At 36.2% G+C, this 11,694-nt stretch overlaps 2 protein-coding genes across 2 annotated transcripts; one reads left to right on the top strand and one right to left on the bottom strand.

The window, feature by feature from the left end:
- Positions 1-238: 238 nt before the first annotated feature.
- LOC109170786 lies at positions 239-7,325 on the top strand. Its single transcript, XM_019319948.1, has 8 exons — positions 239-457; positions 940-2,188; positions 2,869-4,195; positions 5,114-5,393; positions 5,593-5,700; positions 5,781-6,059; positions 6,518-6,661; positions 6,781-7,325. Exons 2-8 carry the CDS (start codon positions 997-999, stop codon positions 6,967-6,969), a joined length of 3,519 nt encoding a protein of 1,172 aa, XP_019175493.1. The 5' UTR covers positions 239-457; positions 940-996; the 3' UTR covers positions 6,970-7,325.
- A 287-nt stretch (positions 7,326-7,612) lies between these two features.
- LOC109170788 (putative D-cysteine desulfhydrase 1, mitochondrial) lies at positions 7,613-11,046 on the bottom strand. The gene is made up of 10 exons (XM_019319952.1): positions 10,769-11,046; positions 10,596-10,661; positions 10,266-10,460; positions 10,060-10,170; positions 9,641-9,732; positions 9,387-9,479; positions 8,886-8,943; positions 8,679-8,792; positions 8,038-8,135; positions 7,613-7,819 (listed from the first exon to the last, which is right to left on the bottom strand). Exons 1-10 carry the CDS (start codon positions 11,009-11,011, stop codon positions 7,615-7,617), a joined length of 1,275 nt encoding a protein of 424 aa, XP_019175497.1. The 5' UTR covers positions 11,012-11,046; the 3' UTR covers positions 7,613-7,614.
- Between the last annotated feature and the right edge of the window lie 648 nt (positions 11,047-11,694).

Genomic DNA, 11,694 nt, shown 5'->3' with positions numbered 1-11,694 from the left:
ATCCAAAGTGGAACCAATGAAAAAAGAGAATAATAAACTCAAACTGTCTGGATAATAATAGTTACACATGCAAGGGGGAACTAATGCCAGACCGGAACAGAAGCCCAAACGGCCGAACCCAAAGGGAATTCTACCAGGCCAGGCGGGTCACCATCTTCCTTCCCTCCCTCTCTCTCTCTCTGTGTGTCAAAAAAAAAAAAAAAAGAGGAGGAGGAGGACAGAGAGAGAGAGAGAGAGAGAGAGAGAGAGAGAGAGAGAGAGAGAGAGTGAAAAATCACCAGAAGGAGAGAGAAATTCATAATCCCGACGCTCTCATTTGCTATGAGTGGAGTTCAGGTGATGTTTGGGTACGACGTATCTTAAGCTTCCATCTCAGAAAATGGGAGTCATGTTTTGCCGATGGAATCGATTGGGGAGTATTTGGTTGCGGAGATATCGAATCCCCGTTCTTCGATCTGTGAGTTGCCATTTTCCACTTATCAACTCTTCTTTCCTCATTATTTCTGTAGCTTTTCGATTCTGTTTCCATATTTAATTGCTCCTTATTTATTATTAACATCTTTCGTTATCTTCTTTCTAATTTTTCCTACTCTTTCAAGCTGCTGCTTTCCCTCCTACTGTTTGGAAGAAAATTGGAGATCTAGATTTTGTTCATTGGTCGCTTAGAATTTTATTTGACTAATTTCAAGTTGGCAATATATTCCTTTATTTATTTATTTTTCAATTCTCGAAAATTTTGATTTTTCCCCCCTTGAGTCTGAATACATATGCTCACTCTGACTTTATTCTCTGGGCATGTGACATTTTACTGCGAGAATATTGCATTTGGATTGAACTGTAGTTGTTATCGATGCTGGTTTGAACTTATCATCAATTGGATTTTCCGTTCATAATGCTTGTTATTTTGTTTTTGGTTATTTTTCCTGGTCAATTTTTCAGGTTTAATGAAATATTGCTCGTGGTAAGGTTGAGGGAGTTAGAAGTTTGTTTGTATAAATGGGGGACTTGAGCTCAGTAGGCGCTATTCTAGAATTTTTGAAAAAGAACAAGTTTACTAGGGCAGAGGCTGCATTGCGTAGTGAGCTGAATAACCATCCTGATTCAAATGGTGTTCCTCACAAACCTATTCTCAAGGACAAGGAGTTGAACCAACCATTCGAAGAAGCCAATGGGCGGAAAACCTCCGGAGAGAATCTGAGGATGGATCATCGGAATAATGAGGAAGTTGGACAGAATACGAGTTTTAGGAGTGTGGAGGTCTCAAAGGAGCTTACAATCAGTGAGATAGAGTGTGGAACTGGGAGGAGTGGGTCAGATTGCAAGTGGAAGAATTGTGCTAATGTAGGGGAACAAAGCAAAGTTAATGAATCAGTTGGGACAAGTGAGAAGAACTTTGGTTTTAACGGTTCAAAGGATACTGCATTTGATTTGTACTCGCGGAAATACAATCCTAATATTGGACCTGTTGTTTCTCATCAGAGTGATTGCGGAAGTGCTATTATGGATAACTTTGTGGGCTTTTCAGTGTATGGAAAGACAATGCCTAATCCAAGTGAGTTCCATGATAGCGGTAAGGATTCTGAAAACTGTGGGGAAGTTAGTAGTTCCTATAATGAGAGGAGAACATCATCACCAGGAAATACTAGTAAAACCTATATGGAAGTGGAGTGGGAGAAAAATCAAAATAGGGAACTGAAGGAAGTTGATCAGTGGCACAAGCAAATTGGGAGTTGTTCCAAAGATGCTTTTGCTGATAACTCATGGAATGACTGTTTGTTGAAAACTGTTTTTCCATTCTCAAAGGAAGATGTATCAACGAGTTATGATCATAAAATTGTAATCGGTGATAAAAATGAAGAGAAAAGAAAACCAGAGATTACTGACGTTAAGGCAGCTACCAAAGAGCAAGTGGATGAAATTGGAAGAGCTTTGTACCTTGTGAGAGCACATGGAAGTGAGCAAAGGGATCTTTCTGGCTCTGGCCTTCCACTTGGATCAGAGAACCAAAAGGAAGAGCTACCCAGATTACCACCTGTTAGACTCAAATCAGAAGAGAAGCTATTTGATATTCATTGGGTAGAAAAGTTTGAACGAGATTCAAATGACTTAAGTATTTCTAATACTGATAAAGGCTATCCTATAGGGTCATTTCTGGATGTTCCTGTAGGACAAGAAATTAACCCTTCAGGTTTGTTCATACAATTTCTAACTTTGGTTCTTATGTTTTTCCTGATCTGATGGGCTGTATATTTGGCCTGCATGCTATATTTATAACCCACCCTGCTATTTTATTATTTGGATTTGTGAACAAATTATTTTCGTTCTTTATCTGGGCACTTTAGGGGTTTTGACCCTTTGGATTCTGAAGGTGACTCCATTGTATTTAACACATGGATAGAATGATAAATGGTTAAAAAAGTACTGTAGTGAAAAGTTATAATGATTTTAGAATTAGTAAATTATGTACGATATCTGGCTTTTAGTAGAACCTTATTGGCTTCAAAATCAGAGATGAAGTTCTAGAGTAGGACATAGACTTTAGGGTGGCATCTCTAACAATGGGATTTTGGATCATATTTACTGTTAGGAATTTGAAACATTGTGCCAATTTTTCATGCTAGAAACTCAAAGGTCATGGACTTCTGAAGGGCCTTTGTTTACGACTGAAAATATTGGGAGTTACTGAAGAATAGTGAGTATAAGTCAATGATAGGTTAGAGACATGTGACTGTCTCTCTTTTCTATATATTCTGGGCTTATCTCATGTTTGGTTTCCGGGATTAAGAGCATTTTTTCATTATTTACTTTTGGTTTTCTTTGTTAATTTGTTGACAATATGTTAACAATATCATTCGAATTATGGTCCAGGTGGAAAAAGGCCTGTGGAAGGTAGTTTGTTCTCTGTGAGTCAGGGAATTGCTGGGGACACTTCTGATCTTATTTCTGGTTTCGCAACTATTGGTGGACTTAGTGAACCTGTTGACTATCCAACTGAATATTGGGACTCTGATGAATATGACGATGATGATGATGTAGGCTACACTAGGCAACCTATTGAAGATGAGACCTGGTTTTTGTCTCATGAAATTGATTACCCAAGTGACACTGAGAAGGGAACAGGACATGGGAGTGTACCTGACCCTCAAAGAAGTCAAAACAGAGAAGAAGATGACCAATCTTTTGCAGAAGAAGATTCTTACTTTTCAGGGGAGCAGTATATCAAGTCAAAAGCTGTTGATGGAGTTGGGCCTGCAGATGATCCCATGGGGTTGTCAGTAACTGAAATATACAGGAGAGCTGATCATGATGGCTTGGCTGCTCAACATGATGGACGCTTAATGGATGAGGATGAATTAAATTTGATTCGTGCGGAGCCAGTGTGGCAGGGCTTTGTCACACAAACAAATGAACTTGTCATGCTAGGGGATGAAAAAGTCCTGAATGAATGTTCAAGGTCTCATCTAGATCAGATTTGTTTGGATGATGATCAACATGGGTCAGTTAGATCCATTGGTGTTGGAATTAACAGTGATGCTGCTGATTTTGGCAGTGAAGTTCGGGAAAGCCTGGTTGGAGGGAGTATTGACGGGGACATGGAGTACTTCCATGATAATTATGTCGGTATTGGTGGGTCCAGAGGTGTACTGCATGACTCAGACAAGACTTATTCTGAGAGATCAAATAGATATAAGAAAGCAGGTAATCACAGTTCTGACAAGTTTATAACATGTGTTGACAGGACAAAGAGTCACCTGGATAGGGGATTCTCATTTCCCCCTCCTAGAGGTGGACAGTTGGTTCAGACCAATTCTGGAAAATCTATATGGTCAAATGAGGTAAAATCAGCAATAGCTGAGGATACTGATGACTGTTTGGTAACAAATGATGGCATGCTTGTTCCATGGAGGCAAAAGAGTAGTGAGTCATCACCTGTCAAGAGCTCAAGATATGATAATAATGCAAATGCTACTGGATCTGCAAATTCTAGCCCTTCATCACTTCCAAATTATGGTTATACTGAACGTGACCATGTGAAGAAAGAACATGATACCCAAATAATTGCAAGAGAAGAAGATCTGGGTGCATCATTGGAGGATGAAGAAGTAGTGGCAGTACAGGAACAAGTGAAGCAGATAAAGGCACAGGAGGAAGAATTTGAAACCTTCGATCTCAAAATTGTGCACAGGAAAAACAGGTGTTTTCTTTTTCCTATTTGATCATTTTAATTAATGCGAATTTTATATTTTAGGTTCTTTATACCAATGTTGATGGTCTGAACATTGATTCAGTTTTTAAAATAGATACCTTTTACACTTACAAACTCCTATAAATACATAGTCCAAACTCCTCTGCAAACACTTTAGGCCACAGAAATCTGGATATTGACACCTTCACATTCTTGATCCTTTATCCAACCAGTTGCTGCCATTTCTAGTAATTCATATTGCTGAAAAACTGGTTAATTCATTTTAATTTTTTCCAGCATGATGAAATTCAGGGAAAAAAAAAAAAAACATAACTGAAGAGGGATAAAGGATAAAAAGCACGATTAAGGAGTTTTTTCATAGCTCAGAAGTTATGAAACCACACTATAATAATGTTATCTATAGCAAATGCTGGCATTAATTCAATGGTTTTAGTACTTGAGCTTGAAGATGGCAGTGGTCTCCACTCTAGTGCCATGAAGTCTTTAGCTTGTTCATGTATGATTAAATTATTGATTTTAAAATATGTAAAGTGGATGTAGAGTTGCTTTATTTGGGTTGTCTGGACTCTAGAAATTGAGTGCTCTACAATGGTGTGGCCTTCATACTATTGGTTGATTAATAGTCACTTCTCTTAACACATTTTAACTCTTAATTGTCAATTGACTGTTTATGTGCATACTACTAGCTTTCAGTTGATTAACTCAACTACAAGTGCAGCAATGTAGCACCCTAATGTATGGTTAACTGTGGATGGTTGTTATATTTCCCTATTTAAAAAAAAACATTGTTGTCTATTTATCCTTAGGCAATTTTACCTGATTAAAATTTTCCAGTGTTCCTGAGCTATCTTAAAAGGAGTAACTCAAACCTGTTTTGCTTACTGGAACTTTTTTTCCTTGGTTCAGAACTGGTTTTGAGGAGGACAAAAATTTTCATGTTGTTCTAAATTCAGTGATAGCTGGGCGCTATCATGTTACCGAGTATCTTGGATCTGCTGCATTCAGCAAAGCCATCCAAGCTCATGACCTTCATACTGGCATGGATGTATGTGTGAAGATTATAAAGAACAACAAAGATTTCTTTGATCAGAGCCTTGATGAAATAAAGCTCCTCAAGTTTGTCAATAAACATGATCCTGCTGATAAGTACCATGTGCTTCGGTTGTATGATTACTTCTATTATAGAGTAAGTGAACACTCTTTACCTGTGATGGTCATTTTACTTTCCATGAAGAAAATAATATAGCTTTTTGTTAAATAATTTTGATACTGTCTAAACTCTAAATAATGTTTTTACTGAACCACTTGTTTATAATAACCCTTTTCCTACCTAGTTATATATTGAAGAAATCAGAATTAAGTCATTGTATTATGTCTGTTTTCAGGAGCATCTGTTGATTGTATGTGAACTACTGAAAGCTAATTTATATGAATTCCATAAATTTAATAGAGAATCTGGAGGGGAAGTTTACTTTACAATGCCAAGACTACAGGTTTATTCCATAGCAATCTCCTTATGGATGCTGCATTGTGATTCTGTTGGTTCTGACTTGCTTCTTAATCCCATCTGCAGTCTATTACGATTCAGTGTTTGGAGGCACTCCAATTCCTGCACAGCCTTGGACTTATACATTGTGATTTGAAACCTGAGAATATTTTGGTAAAAAGCTACAGTAGGTGTGAAGTGAAGGTTATTGACCTTGGAAGCAGTTGTTTTGAAACAGATCACCTATGTTCATATGTTCAATCTAGATCATACCGTGCACCTGAAGTAATTTTGGGACTTCCATATGATAAAAAGATTGATATTTGGTCACTTGGCTGCATATTGGCAGAACTTTGTACTGGCAATGTAAGTTCCTTATGATTGCATATTGATGGTAAACCAAGATTCTTTTGCTTTTGTGCGTGTTTTGGGTTGGGTGGGGGGGGGGGGGGTGGTATTGTAGGTGAAGCTAAGTTGTGTGCTTTATGTTTTTGGTTAACTATTTAGGCAGTGTTCATAAATATGGAACAAAGATGGTTTTAGGCTGTTGTTCTTTGTTGATATCATTTGAGAATTGAGAAAGTCAATGCCATTTCTCCTTTTGACTTGTTCATAAGAGATGCATTTACATTGTTGATAGTCAATGCCATATATGATAGTTTAAGAATGCTGTAATTTTGGTTCTCACAAAGACACATTGGACATGTGACTTAGTTGTTTGGTGTAACTCTTGGGATGATATATTAAATTGTCTTGTTCTGCTGCTAGTTCCTTTGGATCCTAGGGCAGAATGTGAAACAGTTTTATGTTTTGTGTGTGTGCAGGTCCTCTTCCAGAATGATTCTCCAGCCACCTTGCTTGCTCGGGTGATTGGTATTATAGGTCCAATTGAGCAAAAGATGCTTGCAAAGGGAAAGGATGCATACAAATATTTCACCAAGAACCACATGTTGTACGAGCGAAATCAGGTAAAGGACACTTGTACCCTCCAATGCATGTCAATTTAGAACTACCTCAGCTTCTACCTCACATGCATCAGTTTCTCTCTCACTGTTTTATCTATTTTTGGCACTTATATTTCCTTCAGGAGACCAACAGACTGGAGTACTTGATTCCCAAAAAAACATCCTTGCGGCATCGGTTACCAGTCGGGGATCAATGTTTCATTGACTTTTTGAGTCATCTGTTAGAAATAAACCCAAAGAAGCGTCCCTCTGCCACAGAGGCTCTAAATCACCCTTGGCTGTCATATCCTTATGAGCCAATATCATCTTAATAAGGTAGAAGAGATTTGTTTTGAAAGTAAAGCTGGGAAAGGATTAAGGATGCGATCCAAGTTGGCGTATGTATAATTTCCTTCCACAGATGATGGAGTAGTTAAATATGTTTTGATTTGAGAGGGTGCGGAATCATCTATTTGTAGTACCCTACCCCAGTAGCAGTAAGGGAGAGGGGGTATATGCATTCGATTTGTTTGTACATGATGTGTGTAATATAATATTGTTTTAGGTGATAGTTTGTGAAATAGACGGACGGTACCTACATATCCAATTTTGATGGGTTCTTCTTTACTAATTAATTTGTTGAATTGTACCATTATATATATTATTATGTAACAGGTTCATTCAAGTATATTGATGGGTTCTTCTTTACTATTTTAAAAGCATGAAATACTAGAAACGCAAGTCATTCATTTATTTATACGACAAACTGCATTGCACAGACCATGTATGTCACAGCTGCTTTCTTGCCTCTGCATCATATGGGTTCAATCGGCCGGTAATTAATAATAAGAGTAAGTGTATGTGAAATTTAATTTATTGCTCTTAGCTAGCTTAATACTACTGCATACAGCGCAGCACGGCAGAGCATTGCAGTACATCATTCCGGTCACTGCCCATTATATTAGGGAGTATTTGAATTAGAACATTTTACCAGTGCCATCCCTTCGAGGGACAGATTCATGGATATCCATTTTGCGCCAATTCCCCACCAGTGATGCCATTTCCTCTGATTTGTCAAATAACCCCAGCAGTCCACCCGTATGTATAAAAAGAATCTTTCTCCCTTCCCATTTTTTTGGATTCTCAGTCATATCTTTCATCATCCCATATGCTGCTTTCCCGCTACAAAAAGGCCAGGCCACGTATGTACGTACTTAGTTGAAAGAATAATAATGCTATTGCTATCAGATAGAACTCAGTGCAAAGGAAATTTATTGTTATTATTTTTTTAAAAAGAAGATTTAACTATACTTAATCTAAACCAACTGCTCATCCAACTCAGCTGGATGGGGCTCACACTATCTCCAAACATAAATTAACACAATCATCAAAGATCATACCTGTAAACAGGGTCAAGAATTACACCAGTGGTTTCAGCAATTTCTTTCACAAATTTAAGTTCCTCGCTAGTGTTCATAGCATACCCAAGACCTTTGGCCTGTACATAACAAAAGGGTAACCAATGACATATAAGTGTTTTTTTTTTTACAAGTAACTATTCACAAAAAAAAAAAAAGGCTACGGTGTGCAAATTTGGTGTATAAAATATATCTATCTTATACAAAATGTCAGGTATTCATAGAGGAATCTCATTCTTCTATCCAATTCCCGCAATTGCATGCCAAAGGAATAATGTGAATAGGAGAAAGCGAAATGAAAAGAATCTCAATGCACTCAATGTTGATATTGTTTACATCCGCATATAAGATAATTGTCAACCCAAGATTTGAGAGAAATTTGTTCTCCAAGAAAGAAATCATTCATCTTTTCTCAAACGCATATTGAAATGTAAAATGAATAGCATAAAGATGTATAACACTTTAAAGTTAAGAAGAGCATATTTCCAACAGCTAAGCTAAGCAATGACAATCAACAACAGCTTGTCAACAAAAATACAATGCTGCCAATTAAGCAGCAAACAAATGAAGTCCAAGATAAATGTACACATAACGAGGTTGGCAAACCTGAATGGGATCCTTACATTTTGGATGCTGACAATATCATGTGAGCTAATCCCTGCATTGAGTCCATCAAGTAGCCCTTGAACGTATTCGTAAAAGTATTCAGGATCATCACAAACGCAGAGTGCATGAACCTTCAATCAAAACCTCTTATTAATGAGAATAAATAAACCATGGAGGTGGGAATGGATAAAAAAAAAAAAAAACATAATGTAAATGACAGTTACTTTTGCCTTCAAGCCACTAAGCCACGATCCAATAGATAATCCAGCAATTGTACCCCCACTGAAGTCTCATGAAGAAATGAATCAAAATTAATAAATTACCATAAGGCCACATTGCAAATACAAAATTTAATTAGTATAAATTAAGTTCCCATCTAAAAGAGTAGATCTGAAGGTTCATAAATTCGTGGAAAATGAAACTATCAATGCTCTACTGTCGTTAAATGTTCCGACCATATTTGAAATAGGGGATTATGTTCATGCTTGACTTCTAAACTCACCAAAATTTTCTTTTTGCCATTAAGAAGCAAAATATTATTCTCTACACTACTCATGATGAAATTAAAATTTGAGCATACACTCCTGATCTATTGTGTCACTCAAAAAAAAACTTTCATTAGGAAACTTTCACCATTTTTTAGTACTTCATCAAGTCATGAGATAGCAGATTTAGGCTAAAACTAAACTAGAAGAATATAAAATGAAGGAGATAAGAAAGACAACCTGCCACATGCTACTACTATGTCATCAAATTTTTGTTCAAAAGCGGTATCCTGAAGCTGCTGTTCAATCTCTCTAATAGCTTCAATATAGCCCCTGAAATGGAAGTGTGTTATATTGATCATAAAAAAAAAAAAATAGAACTTGAAAAGTAGCAAGATCCTGTTAATAGTAAATTCAGTAAAATGGTGTCCTTTTATTTATTTTTAGTTGTAAAATTCTCTCAGAGTTTGCAGAAACGAAAAGAAGAACCTCACCAAGTTCCTAAAGAATTGGATCCTCCAACAGGTATGACATAGGGCTTTCTCCCTTCGTGCAACAATTTTTCTTTCAATATGTTAGCAAGAGCCTGAAATAAAACAAAAATCACTATTACAACCAGCAATAACCTAGCACATCAATATATTTTTACGAAGATAAGTTCAAATGGATGCAATAAAGTTTGTTTTTTTCATTCTTCAACCATGTTTTGAGAAGTTTAAGGATCAGTTTATGTCTACTTTGATTTTCTGGTTACAAGGAGAATATTTTTTTGTTCAAAACTTTTTTAGACAGATTCAAATTAGATGGTGTTTTGGACTGTATTACAATGTTGCTTCCTGTGGTTGAATTGCTCTTCTTGATGTAAAATGGTAGGTATTCCACAAGTAAAGGAGAGGAATGAAAAGATACATACCACACTGCCAACTTTTGCATATTCTTCTTTTGAAACAAGATCAATGTGAGCTCCAACTAAGCGCTCAACAAGGAGATTCCCTGTCAATCCTGGATCTTTATCCACAAGGACCTGCAATTATGTACACAGAAGTTACAAATAAAGGCACAAAGAGTTTCCAAAACACATGCATTAAAAGAAAAAGTAACAAACTATTTGTCACATACCTTGGAAGTTCGCAGTATAAGATAACAGTCAAGGTTCAAATACTTGGCAGCAACAGCAGTAGCACGGCAATGATTACTTTGAATGCCGCCTAAAGTGATAATGCAGTCTGCTCCCTGTGCCACAGCATCTGCCATCAAGAATTCCAGTTTCCTCACCTTGTTACCACTCAACTGCATTCCTGAAAGATCATCACGCTATAGATACAAATTTCTTTTATGTCAGAATTGAATTGATTAGTCAAAACTGTGAAAAGCATAACTGAATTATACATAAATTAAGCAGAACACAGAAAGTCTCAAAGAAGAAAAAATTTTAATTGATTGATTTACCTTCAACCAGACCTCGGTGTTTGTAGGCAGATTGGGCAAGTTCCATATGTGAATTGGAGTAGGAAACTAGACATGGAGCAAATATCATCAGCAATTCAATCACATATACTGAACATAATGCAGCGATGTATATATAGATTATATATACAGATGCAGAGAGAAGATTTTCTTACGTTTCCGAGGGAAAAGACGTCAGAGGGGACGGGGCTGAGAGAAGAAGCCCAAGTAGGAGGCTGATAAGGCTTCTTGGTCAGAAATTGGAAAGGGTTTGATGCATCCTCCATGATTGCTGCCTTCTTCTTGGTGTTTGCTACCGAAGAGTAATCGCAGCAAATTTGGCTGCTCAGCTTTTGCTGTGTATTTTTTGTGCTCGAAATCACACAGCTGCAGTTGCTGCTCAAACTGCTCGTTATCATTTTTTGCACAATTAACTACCGTATTGGCTCCTTCCTTTTTTACTAATTTTATTTCAATCAATGTACAAAAAATGTAGGATATTTATGCGTAAAATACTATTTGTACTTCCATATTTTACTCCCTCTCATAAATTTTAAATGTGGATAACTTTTTCTAGATCTACAAGATAAAAATATCTTATTCATGCTTATCAAATCATAGAGTAATAAAATTAATAAAGTAGAATTTGAAGGTCGCCATAGTAAAACTCTATCTAAAATTAAAATTAAGAATTTATCATTACTCAAAAATTAGTATTTATGCCCGTGTGATGCACGGAATATATTTGTTGTAATATATTAATAATATTTTGATTGATATATAATTATTTAAATTTGAACATCAGTTTCCTTTTTCAATTTACATTCTTAATCAAATATTATTTCACGTTGATCTGATAATCTCCTTTTCTATTTTAAGTCAGTTAGGGATGTTTATAATTTTTAGTTAATTAATAAATAATATTCGTTTCCTTTTTCAATTTGACTAATTTCTGATCGGTTTCCTTTTTCATTAAGACCCTTTTATATTTTTAATTAATTAATAATATCAATTTTCTTTTACAATTTACATTTATTATTGTTTGGGTGGGAATTTCACAAAAAGATGATTTTTTTTATTTATTAATAGTATAGATAGAATT

The sequence above is a fragment of the Ipomoea nil genome, unplaced genomic scaffold, assembly GCF_001879475.1.
Source record: "Ipomoea nil cultivar Tokyo-kokei standard unplaced genomic scaffold, Asagao_1.1 scaffold3340, whole genome shotgun sequence".
NCBI classification, from domain to species: domain Eukaryota; kingdom Viridiplantae; phylum Streptophyta; class Magnoliopsida; order Solanales; family Convolvulaceae; genus Ipomoea; species Ipomoea nil.
This window is presented reverse-complemented; position numbering and strand designations above follow the sequence as displayed.

What these genes read in the sequence shown, in the direction of transcription:
- LOC109170786 (XM_019319948.1), top strand. Translation starts at nt 997, where the DNA reads ATGGGGGACTTGAGCTCAGTAGGCGCTATTCTAGAATTTTTGAAAAAG. An exon ending in TTACAATGCCAAGACTACAG is followed by an intron (nt 5,701 to 5,780) that starts GTTTATTCCATA and finishes TCCCATCTGCAG; the next exon opens with TCTATTACGATTCAGTGTTT. An exon ending in CAGAACTTTGTACTGGCAAT is followed by an intron (nt 6,060 to 6,517) that starts GTAAGTTCCTTA and finishes GTGTGTGTGCAG; the next exon opens with GTCCTCTTCCAGAATGATTC.
- LOC109170788 (XM_019319952.1), bottom strand. Translation starts at nt 11,011, where the DNA reads ATGATAACGAGCAGTTTGAGCAGCAACTGCAGCTGTGTGATTTCGAGC. An exon ending in ATGCAAAAGTTGGCAGTGTG is followed by an intron (nt 9,733 to 10,059) that starts GTATGTATCTTT and finishes GTTTTATTTCAG; the next exon opens with GCTCTTGCTAACATATTGAA. An exon ending in TTAGTGGCTTGAAGGCAAAA is followed by an intron (nt 8,793 to 8,885) that starts GTAACTGTCATT and finishes TTTTGATTGAAG; the next exon opens with GTTCATGCACTCTGCGTTTG.